Raw genomic sequence first — 16,799 nt, forward strand, 5'->3', positions numbered from 1 at the left:
CAGCAATGCCAGAGGTGATGAAGGCTCTGCCTTTCCCCACCTGCCCTCACAGCACATCGTTAACAAAAGAGCAAAATCAGCCAGGTAGGGAACACTGACCCCACTTTGTGCCTTCACTTCTTGTCTGTGAAGGTGCCTGCTCAAGGTCACCTAGAGGGTATCAGGAATTTACTAGTTCAACTTTCCAGCATCATCCCCTAACCTCCACTTATCCCTTTCCCACCCCTTCCTCCCACTCTCTTTCCATGTGAAGAGCAATGGTATTCAATTTCAGCTTAACCTGGACCCCTCCTTCTTGCAGAGACAAGCTTTCCCTGGCTCCCACCCTGCTCCAATATTAGTCCCTGCTCTCCAAGCACAGCACTGCCCACAGCAAGTACAGCTTGTACTGCTTTTATTTAGTTTTCTGGCACATGCCTTAGCCATAAAAGATACACTAAATAAAATCTAAACATCCATCATGTACTCTATCACCCGCCTCCCATAACCAAGAAGCCTGAGCCCGTATCCAGAGAGATAATTAGATATGTAAAATGAGATAAGACCTTGGTTCCTCCCTTGACAAGCTCACTCCACAGATCAGAGGAAACCAACAATTTTATATAAAAATTAACAGGTTAGAATCCATCTCTTATTCTCCCTCTACAAAGGTGAGATCAGACACAGCAGATCAAACAAACCCTGATTTCCTGCAGAAAAAAGGGGAGACAAGACCCTCACTTCCACAACAATACTTCCCTCAGCCTAGCTGTCTCTGGCTGCCAGCCATCCTCTGTCCCCATGGGCCCTGCTTGGGCTGTCCCCATTCCACACCCTGAGCCATCCTGGAGACCTGCCAGGGACAGCAGCCAGCCCTCAGCTCTGCCAGCAGCATCCCTCCTCTGCTGTGGAGAGATCAGCATCCCTTCTCTGCTGTGAGTGGGGTCGGCAGGAGCTGCAGGGTTCAGGAGCTGCGGGGTGCAGGAGCTGCGGGGTGCAGGAGCTGCGGGGTGCAGGAGCTGCAGGAGCTGTGGGGTGCAGGAATTGCAGGGTGCAGGAGCTGCAGGGTGCAGGAGCTGTGTCTCTGCAGGGTCCCTGCCCCTGAGTGCAGAGCTCAGCCCCCACAGCCACCCTGCCATGCTGAGTGTCCCCAGGGCTGGCAGGACACAGCAGCTCAGCCCAGTGCCCTGGATGGGATGGATGGGGCTCTGCAGGGCACCTCTGGAATACCAGTGCAGGCCTGTCCTGGCATCTGTGACTGCCTCTGGGGCCAGTCCCTGCATGAAGAAGGCTGATAGCTCCAGACCACTTGCTATGCCACTCACTCCAAACACGTTTAGCTAAAAGAAATGTTGACAGGCAAACTCCAAACACTGGAGAGAGGCTCTGCACTGAATCCACAAGCAAGTGGCTGGGACCTGTCACTTCCCCAGGGACAGAACTACAGCCAGGCTTTGGGCAGGCAAAGAGGCAAATGAGCAGCAGGAAAAACCAAAACCTGCTAAATTTGACTGTCCCCTCTCATGGCAGCAGTCAGCCCTCTGTGGTGGAACCAGGAGCCTCCAGATGCTCTCCAGACCAGCTCTGGGGCTCAGTTGCCACCTTCAGCTCAGGCAGAGACCAGGGACACTTTCTGGCCATGCTGAGAGCCCTTTCTATGTGGATCTGGCCAGCTCCAGGACAGCACTTGGGCACTTTAGCCCTGCAGAACATCAGGGATCCTGCAAGGAGTGCTGTGTCATGCAAAGCCACCTTCCCTGGCCTGATGCCAGTGTGCAGCACTCCCATCCCAGGTGCCTGGGTGCCACGGGGCAGGAGACAGGTGGGATTTTATAAACAATGCAATTTACAGCTTTTGTCTGGCCCCAAACACCTGCAGCGGCTGATGCACCCCGGACACATTCAGACAGGAGAGCAGGGAAAAAAATGAACTAGAGGAGCTCAAAAATTACTGGAGCAGAAGTGAGCTTCTTGCAATCTTGTGAACATCCTGACTTGGTAGGAAGCCAGGCCCAGAGGAGATTCACTGCACAACCCTCTCACCCCGCAGGACAAGCCCGAGGGCAGTAACCTGGCGGGGTGCAATTGCTCAAATGTGCTACTGTGAAACTTCTTTTGGGGTGTCTGGCCACAGAAAGCCACTGCACAACGCACCCCAGCCCCTGGCATGAAGCAGGTAAACGTGGTAGCAAACCAAAGCACTCCAATGGAGAGGCTCAGGTTCCCTGAGGGGCTGCCAAAGGCAGCCTGGATGAGATCCTCCTTGGGCAGGGCAGTGTTTGGAGCCTGTCCCATGACCCAGAGCACAGTGCAGAAGGACTCATCTCACTAGGGACAAACAGACAGGGCAAGCCCCAGATCTCAGCCACCATCCCAGCAGCCTCCAGATGAACACAAGTCACTTAAGCACTTCCTAAGCAAGGGCGGGGGGGGGAAAAATCAGATTGCCTGCAAGTGTTCTGGCTGCAGGGTAAACAAAGTATTTTTCTCTGCTTCCAGCATGGAGATTAACAATTTCTCTTCACAATAATCACTTCTGCATTCAGCCAGCTTTGTGCTGGAGTCAGGGCTTGACCCCAAGTTTCTGTCTGTACAGCCAAATCGCCTCTAATCTGGACATGGTGCTACACAGAGAAATGAGAGTGAATGCACCAAGGAGGAGTGATGTTCTGATAAAGCATATGCCTTCCCTGGCATGCTCCTCACTCCAGGGCCTGCCTGCTCCCCAAGGACCCCACAAATGAGCTCTGGGCAGCCACCCTGTGCAACCAACAGAGTTGTCTAGCAGGACACGCTGTGTGCTGGATTTGGGCTCATGCCTGAGTGCAGCAGACAGCTGCTAAGCAGACCTCAGGGAGATCAGGAAAAGAGCCCAAAATACAGCTAATTTTAGCACCTCCTGTAACAAGGTGAAGCTCCTGCAGTTCCAAGGCAGCTGGCTGGATACCATCCTACATTCTTCTGCAGCTGCAGGTCTCTCCCTTTGGTACTGGATTCTGCTCAACTCTGATGTTTCGGAGAGACCCACACTGGGGTATCCACAGAGGCTGAGCCAGCACAGAGCAGCCTGCAAGCTCTTGACCAGCAGCCTCTCCCTGAGACGACAGGACAGCAGTGAAGCTGCGAACAGGATTTGCAGCTCAGGCCCCATGCTGCACACACACTGCTCCTTGCTATGCATGGCCATGGGCACAGGGGAGTCAGTGAAAATACTCCCCAGGAGCCCCTGCCCTCCTCAGCCTGGGGGACTCCAGGGCATTGCCTCCAGCCCAGCTCCCTCAGGGGGCTCAGAGGGACCTCTCCACCCCTCTACAGCCCCAGCTGCCCTCCCTGGCAGGCAGCAAACCTCCCAGGGCAGCTGCACTGCTGCTCCCGATGCCCCAGGCCAGATCAGGTTCCTCCAGAACAGCCAGTTGCTGGTTTTGCAGCTGGGTCTGCTGTGCCAAGGGAGGCCAGATAAAGCTGTTGGGTCAGCTTCCATTTTGTATGTGCTTCTTCCAAGTGCAGGATATCCCTGTGTAGAAAACAAGGACTTCTCCAGCCTGGCTCACGGGCTGGGGTTAGCTCCAGGCACCACCTCTGCTCTTTACAAATCCCACACTCCAACCTTATCCTCCTGACCATCCTGCATCTGCCACTTTTCATCCATCAGAAAACAACAGCAATCTCTTTTCTTTTCCCTTTGCAGAGGTTTACAATGAGTCTGGATGATTTCAGGGAAGACAGATACTAAACCCCCAGAAACCACCCACAGCCAAAGAAATTTCCAATCTGAAAACAGACGCTGGCGGGGAGAATATTAAGAGGAGCATCACATATCCTGTGTGTGCTGTTCCTCCTTCCCAAGAATGCACTCTGACCACTGCCAAGGCAAGACCCTGGAACAAAGAAGCTTTTAGTCCACCCTCAGTCTCACAGTCTCAGGCAGCACCTATGATGTCTATCCAAACACGCTGCCCTGGCCCCACAGAGCAAGGGGCAGCTGTGCTGCAAAGCACTCCCAGTTACTCTGAGTTTGTGCTGTTCTCTCATTTGTTATTCGCTCTTAGACACTAGGAAATCAAATGACTTTCCCTCCCAATTAGTACTCCTTCATTATGCAAATAATGTCCTTTGATCTGCTCCTGCTGTCACAGAGCGGATCTGACTGTATTTGGTTTATTCCTCTTCACGCCCCAGGAAGGCACCCACCTCTGGGAGCTGGGACTCTGCTTTTGGCAGGGAATGGAGAGTGCAGCTGAGAGAACAAAAACCACCCAAGCACAAACCCCACTGAGGTCTGGGAGGGCAAGACCACAAGAGGAGGAAGAAGGGGTCACTCTTAGCATTTCAGGCTGGGATGCAGAGCAAAGGCTTCAGAGCAGCAGAGACAGGGAGTGACCAGCTACCTACAGCTCCAAGCTGGAGAGCAGCCCTGCCCTTGGAGTGGCTCCATCCCAGCCCCTTCCCCAGCAGAGCACAGCTGAATCCAGACAGTGCTGAGAGCAGGCATGGCCACCAGCAGGTCCCCAGGCTTTGATCTTGATACACTAATAGCCAAGCTAAGCTCTCCTGCTTGGCCAACACCAAGCTGGGATGACCTCCATCCACACTCAGGATGGCAGCAAGGCACACTCCCCATTCACTCTCATGAAAATACCCCACAGCTCTAGGGGAGATGCTCTGTCCAGATCAGAGACAGCAAACATCACTCAATACCAACCACGACAAAGCCGTGATCACAGCTGCACCCAGCCTTGCTGCCACAAAAGGAGCACTCCCACACAAAAAGGGCCTGGCAGGTCACTTCCCACAAGAATATCCTGAACTTCACCTCCCTGGCCTGGCAGCTTTCCATATCCTGTACCCTCAGCCCTTCCTACAGCATCTGGAGCTGAACTTCTCACACCAGGTCCTGACCAGCCCCATCTACCTCCCAGCTGCTGAACCTCAGAGGGTTGAGCAGAAAGCTCCTTGCCAGCCTTGCCTGTTCATGCTTTCACAGGCTGTGTCCCTCTGGTCCTTTGTGCTGCCTGTTGCTGGGCAAAGCCCTGGTAAACCTGGTAAGGGAGAGGTGGGAGGGAGCTGGGGCTCACAGCAGCAGCAGCATGTGGGTACCTCCAGCTCTGCACTCACTGCTGGGGGCTGGGCAGCAGCACCACCAGAGGATGATGTGAGGCTCTCTCTGGGCTGTCTCCAGGGCAGGGCTGCTCTGGAGGAGCCCAAACACTCCCCAGGATGGCCAGGCTGCATGCAGAAGGCTCCGAGGCTGGGGCAGGCAGGCAGCCTGGAAAGCAGAGCAGGCTCCAGCTCCCCTCTCTAAGCACACAGCTGGGAAATGCAGCCCACGCCGTTCACAGCACTTCTCCTCACTTTAAACTTCCGAGTATTTTAATTTGCAGGAATCGCCTTCTTTCATGTTGTGAAACCGTGTTTCTTTCTCCCTCTGATCTCCAATTTCGCATAGAAACTGTCTCCTTTGATATGTCTTGTTCACATCAGTCTGATCAGGCAGCTCCATAATTGTTAGTGATTTTCAAAGAACTAGGATCCTTGTCTAATACCTAGAGTTGAGAATTCCTTGCTTTTTAAAATGTTGTTCAAGCAAATTAGATTAATTTAATTTCTTTCTTCCCTTTGGGAACAGGATGCCTCTTGCTTTGGTGCCCACATGCTGTCTTTCATTTCTCCAGGAGCACCCAGCTATAGTTCAAGGGGTCAGTCTCTGACTGAGGGAAGGATTTGCACAGGTATCTGGAAGCGAGAGGAGAGCTTGGGATGACTCAGGAGAGCTTGTTCTCCATACATCAACAGAATCCAGGCAGCAGCAGCTCCTCTGGTGCAGGCAATTCCTGCACATCTGTACCTGCTGGAGGCCACACAGCAGCCTTGCAATATGCTGCACATGAACCATGCAGAGCTGCAGCTCTGTCCTGAGGCAGTGCAGACCTGAGCACCATTCCCTGAGCTCTGCTGCCAGCATCCCTCTGCAGCCAGACCTTCCTGCAGCAGCACAGCAGGTCCTGCTGATTCAACCTGGCCTCTCAAGCCTCTGGTGCAGCTCAGCCGCTCCTGCTGCCCTGGGGGCTCTCTGCAGTCCTGGCACTGGTACTGCCCCTGTGCTGACTCATCTCCTGCTGTCAGTTTTGGGGTCCTGTCTGATCTTCCAGGTCAGCCTTTCACAAGCTGTCTTCTACCTGGATACAGCCTTTGGGAGCAGTCATTTACAGTTCCTGCTTGCAGCCCATGCTGACACACACAGCCTGCTATAGGGGTGGCAGAGAGCCCAGTGTGGACAGGGGATGGTGTGGACAGGGAATGGTGTGGACAGGGGACAGTGTGGACAGGGGACACTGTGGCTTTGGGCAGTGCAGCACCAGCCATTCATTCTCCTGGACTCAGCTGTGCTCAGCAGCATGGGAGCCCAGCAGTAGGAGTGAGGGCAGCAGGAGTAGTGAGAGAGTGCTGCAGCTCAAACATCACCTCCCTGCACCCCTCCTGAAGCTCGGGTGAGCACAAAGTCCTGCTCTGCCAGCCCAGGGGAATGGACTCGTGCAGCCTCATCATCCCAGCCTGGCCCTCAGAGCTTCAGCGAGGTTCATCATCACCAACACAATAAGAGCAGCCTGGTGCCAAGGGGATGAGCAGTTAAGGTTAACACAGTTCTGTCACAGGGACATGAATTCCACAATCTCAGTCAGCAAGGCCTGGCCCCTCAGAGTAGGACAGACCCAGCTGAGAAGGTTTTGGCAGTTCTGCATGGGGACACACAAAGGGATGATGTCTGGGCTGCCCTGGGGATCAGAAGAGCAGCAAAGCAGCACACAGAGGATGGCCTGAGCTGGGGGAAAAGCACCACCCAGACCAGTCTGAACCACAGGCAGACATGAGCCCCCTGGTTTGTGAGGGTTTAGTCCAAGCCCCCAGCATTTAGGAGGGAGGGGGCTGTGCAAAGCCAGAGTCAATGCACAGCAGGCAGCTGGCACCACCACAACCCGTCCCCAGAGCACGGCTTAGGGCTGAGACTGAGCGCTCAGCCAAAGGCTGGCAATCAGCTCAGAGGATTTATCCACTTGTTTTTCTTAAGCCACCTTATTTATTTTTCCCGTTTGGCTCCCTAGCTCTGGAATCCCTGGGATTTGCAAGTGGGTTTTATGGGGTACAGCAGGCTCAAGGTTTGACAGGGGAGAGGTGCAGGTTTGCCAAGGCAGCACACGTACCGATGGGGGACAGCTCCGCCACGCTGCCGATGTAGGGCCCCTCCAGGAAGCGCGGCTCGCTGTCGTTGATGTCCTGCACCTTGATGATGAACTCTGACTCGGGCTCCAGCAGCTGGTCCGTCTGTCGGTCCCGGGCCTGAGCCCGCAGAGTGTAGAAGGTTTTCTGCTCGCGGTCCAGGCGCTCGGTGGCGTGGATGTCCCCCGTGATCTCATCGATGAGGAAGATGGTCCCGGCGCCCTCCCCGGAGATGGTGTACTTGATGGAGCCGTCTCCCTCATCCGAATCTGAGTGGATCTGCCAGGGAAAGAAGGAGAGGGTGGGAGCAGGCTGGAGCTGTACTTGTACCCAACCCCAGCCACCTGCACAAGGTGCCCGTGGTCCCTGTGTGATGCCCCTCTGCCCACTGCGCTCTTGCTGGACTGGACAGTGACAGAGAGCACCACCAGACAGCTCCTGTGCACAAAGGAAGGCCCAATAAACTGGAATTTCAGGCCTGCCTTTACAGCTCTGCAGGTTACAGATTCTGCCAGTGCCCACCCCCACTACAAACCAAGGAACAAACCCCTTTAAGGGGTTACAAGGTGATGGAAAGGCAAGGACAACTCAACTGCATTCTAAGGAAAGAGGCTTCCCTTAGGGCAAGGACTCAGGACTCTGGGACTATGGGATCACCTCTCCCAAGCTGCACAGGTACTCACCATCAGCATCCCGCCCCTTCTACACAACCAATTGCCCAAAGTCCATCCTCATCTACCCGCTCTGCCTCAGCCACAGCCACCCTCCATGACCTGGGCAGCTGGTGCTGACAAGTCTCCCTGCTGAAGAGCTCACACACTCACTGCATCCCTGTGCTGGGTTTACATTGCAGGGTAACAAGGGTCACAACATCCCATCATCATGCCCAGAGCCCCAGCTGAACAAAATCTGCAAAAGAGTGTGACAAATCAGCTCAAGACCCAGAGGAAGATGCCTTTGCAGGCAATCTCTGCTGCTTCATTTTTTAATTAAGACAATGTTTGGAATTAGGAAAAGAAAGGGTAAACAGCAGTTCCCCATGGAGCAAGAGCTGACTGGAATCCAGGCCAGACGTCCAGAGATAATTTTATTGGTGGCATTAAACTGAGTTATGAGGTTTTTACAATCCAGCCACTTATGAGAAATCTATTAACAGTAACTGGACAGGCAGAATGCATCTTGACAGAGAGCAGCATGGGCATTAATTGGGACAATCCATAATGGGACAGGCCCCCGGAAAGGTTTCATCAGCTGCTTTCATTTGTTTCCTACAATTTCTGCTTAGAATCAGCAAAGTCATGTCCCCCCTCCAAAAAAAGAAAAAAGCCGTCCATTAATCGGCTAATGAAATATGAAAATGTTTATGGGCCATTCAATCTTCCAAACTGCAGTTCTATAATCCACCTTTCAGACATACAGCTCTACCAGCAAGAATTTATACCAGAGCTGCCTCTTTTTTTACGATGCCTTCATTATATTTGTCTTGTTAGATACAGTTTATATATTTATTTCACAAGTGAGGGACACACACGTTAGGCAATTCAATGCATTTTGCACAACATTTACAAATTACTGCCCATGGTGACATCTCTCAAGGCTTGCCTGGAAGGAGACCTTCACTCAGCTCACAAAGGGGGTGAGCCCAGCAGAGTCTGGGACCACCGTGATGGCTTTGGCTGCAAATGTGCCTGTGGGGTGGTCACCCTGCCCTGGCCACCTGAGCATCCTGCCCTGCTCTGTGGGGCTGCTCATCCCAGCCCGGCCATCCAGTCCTAACCCTCCCTGCTGGCTGGTGGAGAGCTTGCTGCCCTCTTCACTTCATCACCCTCTCCCCAGTTCTCACTGCTACTCTGTGAGCTTTTCAGAACGAAGAAGGAGCACCAGGTTTGTACAGTACAGGTAGCGGAAGCCTGCATTTTTCTGCTGAACACCGGGCTCATGATTAATAATTAGGCTAGAGATAAAGCATCCAGCACCACATTGAGCTCTCAGCACAACCTCTTCACATATTTGCTCATTGCTGACTGCTCGGAGCAGACACCAGCATCCCTGCAAAGCGGAAAGCTAGGAAGAAAAATGGAGCTTGGGCTCAAGGGGCTGCAGAGATTGATTTACAGGGGAAGATTAAAAGAGCTAAATCTGTGCTGCTTGGCTAAACAACAACTAATGGGGGAGGGCCAGATCGTAGACTACAGAAATGCAAGGGGAGATGCCACAGACCTGGACCACATCCCAGGGATCTTCTCTCCTCCCTGTTACAGCAGGCAGGCTTGGGGAGCACCACGCTCCCACGCAGCCTCGGGGCTCCTCCAGCCCTGGGCATGGCAGGAGACTGAAGTCACACAGCTCTGGCACACGCTGGGCTCCAAGAGCAGAGGGACCACCCAGCCCTGCCTGCAGCTCAGCCCCAAGCAAGGACAGCAGTGTCTGCAGAACTGGGACAGCCACAGGGTGGACAATAGGCTGATCTGTCCCATTTGTTAAACAAGAAAATTGTTTCCTTGTCCTAAAAGACTACAACCAGAATTCTTACGAAGCCATTAATTACATACTAATAATTAAATCAAAATTAAATATGAACTAGAGGTGCACATTCCTTATTAAAAGCAATTAAACAGAAAGCACAGATACACAAATAAAAAATGACTCTGGGGCTAGAAAAGAAAGAAAATCAAATAAAAACTAGTCTGTAATAAAGGCGCACTCTGTTTGCTCCAACTCATAAAGCCCGAGTTCATCAATTTTCTTTAAATATTAGCAACTTAATTAAATCTGCTTTTTTCCCTTTAATCCTCTCCTCTATCTAAAATAGATCTGTCCACATGCAGAAGTTTGTAACTAGTGCTGACCCCATAATTCTATTTAAAAAACCCAAAGAAATCCACATCAAACTGACAGCAGCCTCAGGGGAAATTACAGTTCAGAAGAAGGATTAGCTAGAGAACCCAGATTTTATGGAAATGGTACCGGCCCTTCAGAAAGCACATGTAGGTGTGTGAGAGGCCTCCACAGAGGGCAAGGGTCCTCTTCTGCAGGGTTTCCCAGCGCAGGAAGGCTCTGGACCCATGGACAGTGTCCCAGGCACTCCATCCTCTCCCAGCAGCAGGAGAAGCCTGGCCCAGCTGGCTCTCAGCCCTGGGCACCCACAGGCAGTGATCCCAGTGCAGCTGGCTGCTGCTGTGAGCCAGGGGGGTGATGTGGAGAGGGGCTGTAAAACAGGTGAGTTGTAGGTTTTGGTTCAGCTGGAGCCGAGGCACTGGCAGGCCCGTGACAGGGCCCGGTGCTCCGCTGCTCCCAGGGGAGCCATGAATTAGCTGTGCCTGCTCCGAGGGCGGCGGAGGAGCGCGGCTTTGAGTGTCTGCTGAAACGGACACAAATCACCACTGAAATCCCTGCTGGCCCCCTGCCAAGAAACCCATTTTCAAGCTCCTCCAGACTCATGCCCAGACGGCTGAGGCCATCAGACAGCCCTGCTGTACAAGCTCTTGGGCACTCTCCTTTGGGGTGAGCCCACACCTCCAGCTCTATCTGGATTGTAGTGTGTTCCTCTGACTGGTCCCAACAGCTAGCACTGACTTCACCCACGTACAAATAACACATCTGCCTGGTATGTGGGGCAGCTGCTTCTCCAAAGCTCCCAGAAAAGAATAAAGCCCAGCAACCCCAAGGTGAAATGCTCCTTCAGCTCAGGACAGGAGTGCAGGGAGCAGAGGTCCGTGTCCAGCCTGCCCAGGAGGTCACACACCAGCGAAGTGTGGTGAGCTCCCACCTCCAGACCCAGTCCTGCCCAGCAAGGCACTGTCACCTGTCACAGCTCCCACAGAGACAGGGCTTCTTGCATCCACCCCCAGGCATCACAAGAACCCAGCAAGAACTGTTGGAACTCAGATGTAAATCTTGGTGTGTCTTGTTCTCATCTCTGGGAGCACATTAACCTCACCACCCCCAGCAGGCACCAGGCTCCTGCCATTGCAGTCTGCACAGTATTTCTCTAGCCAGGCTCCTGTGAACGACCTTCACAAGGGCCCTCTCTCTGCTCCGCATCGCCAGCGTGTCCACCCTGCCCCTGGCTCTGTCAGCCCCACGGAGACACCAGGACAGCTTACCTTCCCCACGTACAGCGGCTCCGTGCCCGTGTACTCCTCCACCACGAAGAACTGATTCCAGACCCAGCCACGCTTCACTCGCCCGCCAGCCAGCAGCGCAGGGTCCCCGGGCTCCCCTAGGCCAGGGCCCTCCACGGCCGTGTGCATGGCCCAGGACCCCAGCTCCTGGATGGCGCAGAACAGCAGCAGCATGGTCCACAAGAAGCCCTGCAGACCCTTCGCCATGGCACTCTAGCAGGCTGCATGAGCAGGAGCTTCTGGACGGGCAGCCAGCATCCTTTAGGGAAGAGCAGGAGGAAAGTCCACGCTAGCAGCGTGAGGCTGCCCGGTCAGTGCAGAGCATCCCCGTCCCTGCTGCATGCCGTGCCCTGCAGCTGGAGCACTCCTGTCCAGCGTGAGTCACATCTGTGACAAGAGGCGTCCCGGACTGCCCGCTGCTGGCGTGGGAGCAGTCAGTGCTGGTGCCTCGCAGGCTGCTCCTGGGTCTCCAGAGAAGAGTCTGGCAGCTGGCATTTGTCCCCAGGGACAGAGCTGCAGGGCTCCGTGCTCGGCTGCCGCCGGTGTGGCTGGGGAAGGGGGTGATGCACAGCCCGCTGCCCACCCCACAGGGCAGGGAGCACCACAGCGGCACACGGGGCACAGACACACACTGCTGGCATTCACAGAGGACAAGGAAAGCTCTTCCACAAATGTTTTCACAGAGGAGTTAACAGGATGAGCTGCTGTGGCCAATGTCTGCCTGTCCTGCGGCAGCTTGGGACTAGTGTGCAAGGGGTGTGGCAGTGCAGGTGTCTGTGCCACACGTGCAGTTCACAAGGCCATTTGTAACTCCCATCTTCAGGGGCACAACATCCCAGTGCCTGGTGAAGGGTCCTTTGCCCAGATGATTCCAGTCGCTTCCATTCTCTGCTGGCTCACGCAGGGAGGTGCAGGGCAGTCAGCAGCATCTCCAGGAGCCTGGAAAAAGCCAAGGTGTCAGAGCTGGTGTGAAAACATGGCCTAAGTCCCCCTGTGCTGCTCTTGCAGCCTTGGCCAGTATCTCCTGCCCTGCCCCAGGTTCTCCACAGCAGGGCCAAATCCTGCAGGTCCTGCCAGAACATGAACACAACAGGGAGGGCTGCAGAGCTCTCAGTACTGCAGACATCTGCTCCAGCAGGGACTCAGAGACCAAGGATCCTGCTGACAAAGGCACCCCCTCACCCATGGTCCTGGCCTTTGAGAGGAGTGAGCTCTGTGCCTGGAGGGAGTCATTGGTGCCCACACTGTTTGGAGATGTGTAGCAGCACTCCTGGCACAGCATAGCTGCCAGTGCCTGTGCAGGACCAGACCACAGCAGCTCTGCACAGGCAGACAAGGCTCACGCTGAGGGATACCAGCCCCCGAGCATGGGAGCTACAGCCTGTCCAGACACTCCTGCAAGCCCTCCCTGCAGAACCTTTCTGTCATCTCACCTCTGCAGCCATGGGAAGCAGAAGAGCATCTGTTCAGGAATTTGCCACCTGGCTGACTCTAGAGGTAACAGTTTGCAAAAGGGCTCTGGTGTAAGCTTTAAGCCATCCTCAAGGTGCTAAGGGCTGAGACATGAGACCTTGTGCCAAGGGTACACTGCACCCAGTGAGCACATGGGGAGAAGAAGCCTGACCAGGAGATGGGGATGCAGCATCCATCTCTCCCTGCACCAAAGCCCTGAGCTTCCATCAGAGCTCTGCAATACCAGGCACAGCCTGATCTACTCATGAAACATGCACCAGCCTGCAGAATTCTCCTGTCAGCTGTTACTCTAAAGAGGAGGCAGAGAAAGGGTGAATGGAAAGGCAAATTATCCTGGACTAGATGTCCATCTATTCCCCATAGAAAGGGAAGTGGATTGTGCTTTGCACAGACCCCTGCATGAGTCTGAACAGTCCCAGCTGTTCACAGGAGGGACAGCTCCCACATACTTCTCCAGCTCTTTCCCTCACCTGCCATTCCCCCGTGTGACTCCACCAATAGGGCTGTTCCCCAAACAGGGAATGTCTGCTGCACTCTTTCCTCTCTGCATTCACTTGTCTGGACAAACACTTCCCTGAGAACTACAAAGCATCATTCTACACTGCCTGCTCATGGTTCACAAGTTGTGTGTCACACAATATGCACAAATCTGTTCACCAAAAGGGCTCACACACATCCCACCCCATGCCCAGCTAAGATCACTCATTCACACAGGCTTCTTTTGTCTATTTGTGCCTCATTTCTGTGAACACACATTTCCTCCCCATGTACACAAACTACATTCCACTCACACATGCACATCAACTGTCACATGTGCCAGCCCTGTGCACTTCATGCTCCAAGGAAGACAGGGTCTCCAGTGTATTTTTATGTTAGCAATCATGGTACAGAAGCACTAACATTGCTCCCCACCCTGCCTCCTTGCCAGCCCATTCATTATGAGGATATTTCCCCACCAGCCAGGTGAGGTTGCTGGCAGTGCCAGGACTGTGTCCTACAGCCAGGCCTCCCCAGGCAGAAATGCTCCCTGTCCCTGCTCCCAAAGGGCAGCTGCACTGCTGGTGAGGATCCCTACCAAACACCACAGTATTTAACACTCAGGGTGTACGTGGGTGATGGACTGAGAAATCTCCTCTCACGAACAGGGTAAAGCAACTTCACAGATCAAATGCAGAGATTGGGGTCCATGCTCTGGAGCAACAGAGCTGAGGCTGCCCAGCCCACAGCAGGCTCCAGAGCAAGACCCTCCCAAGAACAGCACAAGTGCAAATGTGCTTCATCACGCTTACCTGCGTATACAGGAGATAAATACAAGACACTGTGCACTGCTGTCACAGACAGCACCTCTCCAGAAACTCACACCTAGGAAATCTGTGGCTATTTTGGAGTAGGCTACTCAGACACTGAGACATGTCAGTAAAATGAGCAGCATAAGCTGTGCCAGAGCAAGAGTTTCAGGTCAGCACCAAGGGCAAACAGTAAGTGTGGGAAGAACACTCTATCCAGTATCTCTGCCTGCCACTCTGCAGTACTTTTGCAGGCAAAACCTCTGGTTGCATCCAAAATCTGAGTAAACCCAGCTGCCAGAAAGAGAATTAAAAAAAAATATCCATCTGCACGTGCTCTCAAGACAACTATGTCAGCAGAGCCTTGGGGAGAAGCAGCCACCACCTGCTGAAGTCTCCCATTCTGCCCACCTAGCATCCTCTCCTTGCCATCCAGGAGCAGACCCATCCACTGATTTATAAAGCCCTGCCAGAAGCCTGACAAGGCAGCAGTGCTAGTGCCAGAGTGCAGTTCTGCAACACTGAAGGCCTTCTGAACACATGGGGAGGCTGCAAGAAAACCAGTCCAGTGGAGCAAATCCTGGCACCACAACTAACACCAGCATCCAGGGTCTCCAACCGAGCTGGCACATGAAGGCAGCACATGCCACAGCCTCCAGTATGCAGCACTCAGGGCACACAGCTGGCAGAAAGCACCGACACTGGCTCTGTGACAGCAGTGGGAGCCACCTTCATTCCCCTCATCACACTACTTCACACCTTAGCGGAATGTGATTTCCTCCACGACCACATGCTGCAGACAGCCCTGTGCACGCAGGAATGGCACTGCTCCTGCTCAGAAATGGACACTGGGGCTTCTCTGTCAGCCTGACCAGAGTTACAGCAGCACAGTCCCAAACAGTATCAATAAACCACTAACAAGAACAGTTTAAATGCACACACTAAGGCAAGGCAGGAAAGAGGAAGTGAGGGCAGAAGATGCTGCAGTGGGCGAGCTCCACTTGAGCAGAGCAGCTCCCTGGCTGGCAGACAAGCTGGCCCACAGTTCCCAAGGCAACTTGCTCAGCCCTGCTGCATCTGAGCACTCCACAGAGCAGATTCTGCCACGGAGAGGAGATCCTGCTGAGCACCCATGGGGCTGGGCTGCGTTGCTGTGGGAAACACAACCTTATGTATAGTCTCAGCTATTGTGCTGTTTTTTATATTTAACAGATTTCTCATCCGAGCTAATGCAGTTTGCTGGCAGCTGTGTCACATGTGCAAAGTTCAGGTACTCTCAGCTGAGCTGTCTGCATGCTCTTCCTGTGGGCAGCAATGCAGGTGCTGTCACCTGAGTTGCCTCAGCCAGGTGCCAGACACCAAAGCCCAACTACAGAACCTGTGGCGACCTCCAGTCCCCTGTACCACAAAATGCGGGCCAAGAGATACATCTGTAGCCAGGCTCATTGCCACAAACCAGATCCTTCTTCTCCAGTGAGAAATTCTCGCCCTGTGTCTCTTCTGTGACAGCTTCAGGGTCATGTCTCTCCCCACCTTGCACAACCTTCTTCCTAGCTGTCACATCACAGACCTCTTCCAGAGGCTGCCAAGTCCTACTCGTGCCCTTGCAGCAGCAGGAATCAAGATACCCCAGAAGGTTCCATGCACAGGAACCAGGACTAGCACAATATTTATCTCCCTGTGTTATTGAAAACCTTTCACCAACAGCTGTGCCCCTTCCCTCTGTCACATGTGAGCATCGGGGCTGTAAATAACCAGTGGGAGCTGCTGCAGCCAGCCCAGCCCACGGCAGCACTCATGCACCCACATGGCAGCATGCCCAGCACTCAGCACACCAAGCAGCTTTCCATGCAGGGTGTGAAGCACCAGACCCTCACACTGCCCCAGGCCCAGGGTGATGTCCCCTCTCGTGCTGCTCTGCCATCCTCACTTCCAATTGTCAGCACAAGTTCCCCCTCCCCTCCCCACAAGAGCTCGTGCAGTTTGTTGGTGTGCATTTGGCACAGCTATACTGTACATCATGTTGACAGTAGAAATTACATCCTGAGCTTATGTTTTACACTGTGCTCTGTCAGAACTCACCGCAGCCCAGTGATCAGGACAAATTGAATAGCATCCCGTCCATGTCAATATTTATTTCGTTTTACAAATGCAGGCTGATGCAGGAGAAAGCAGGCAGGGGGAGGGGGAAGACATGGGCAGGGAATAGCACATCAGGATGGCACTGCCCAGTACACCACAGTCCTACCCAGTCCTGTGCCCAGCACAGCAGGGCCAAGGCAGTGGTGCCTCAGGAGCCCAGGCAGGATTGTCCCACCCAGAGGCAGGGAGCACCCCCAGGACCTCATGCAGTGAGTGCTCCCGTGCACGTGGCTCTACTGGAAAGGCTGGCACACCAGTTCTGCTCTTCTGACAAGCCCTAATAATTGGTAGAAAACGCAGAACTGCCCACCAGGTACCAGAAGATGCAAAGGCAGGGAAAGAGAGCCCTCTCTCCTCCACCCCAGTCTGCAGCCTCAGCAAACAAGTGCTTGGATGTCCTGCTTTGGCTCCCCACTCCTCCCAGCAGTGGCACCAGCTACCAGCACAAGCATCAGGACTGCTCTAGCTGTTCAGAACAGCCATGAGGATGCTACAAAGGCTGCTGAGGAGCAAGGCAAGAGCAAGTCACTGCTCCTGTCAACCTCTAGAATGCAGAGCCACAGCATGAATACCAAGCACA

The 16,799-nt window shown here is 53.8% G+C and overlaps 1 protein-coding gene across 3 annotated transcripts in view; it reads right to left on the reverse strand.

Moving 5' to 3' along the window:
- Window positions 1-16,799, reverse strand: part of CDH22 (cadherin 22) — a 76,494-nt gene that overhangs the window by 40,128 nt on the left and 19,567 nt on the right. For all 3 annotated transcript variants that reach the window (XM_033074826.2, XM_033074827.2, XM_033074828.2), the window contains exons 2-3: window positions 11,301-12,257; window positions 7,179-7,473 (exon numbers count right to left, since the gene is read on the reverse strand). In XM_033074826.2, coding sequence (XP_032930717.1) covers window positions 7,179-7,473; window positions 11,301-11,525 — 520 coding nt within the window. In that variant the 5' untranslated portion in view covers window positions 11,526-12,257. The remainder of the gene's footprint in view (window positions 1-7,178; window positions 7,474-11,300; window positions 12,258-16,799) is intronic.

This window comes from Catharus ustulatus, chromosome 17 (genome assembly GCF_009819885.2).
Source record: "Catharus ustulatus isolate bCatUst1 chromosome 17, bCatUst1.pri.v2, whole genome shotgun sequence".
NCBI lineage: Eukaryota > Metazoa > Chordata > Aves > Passeriformes > Turdidae > Catharus > Catharus ustulatus.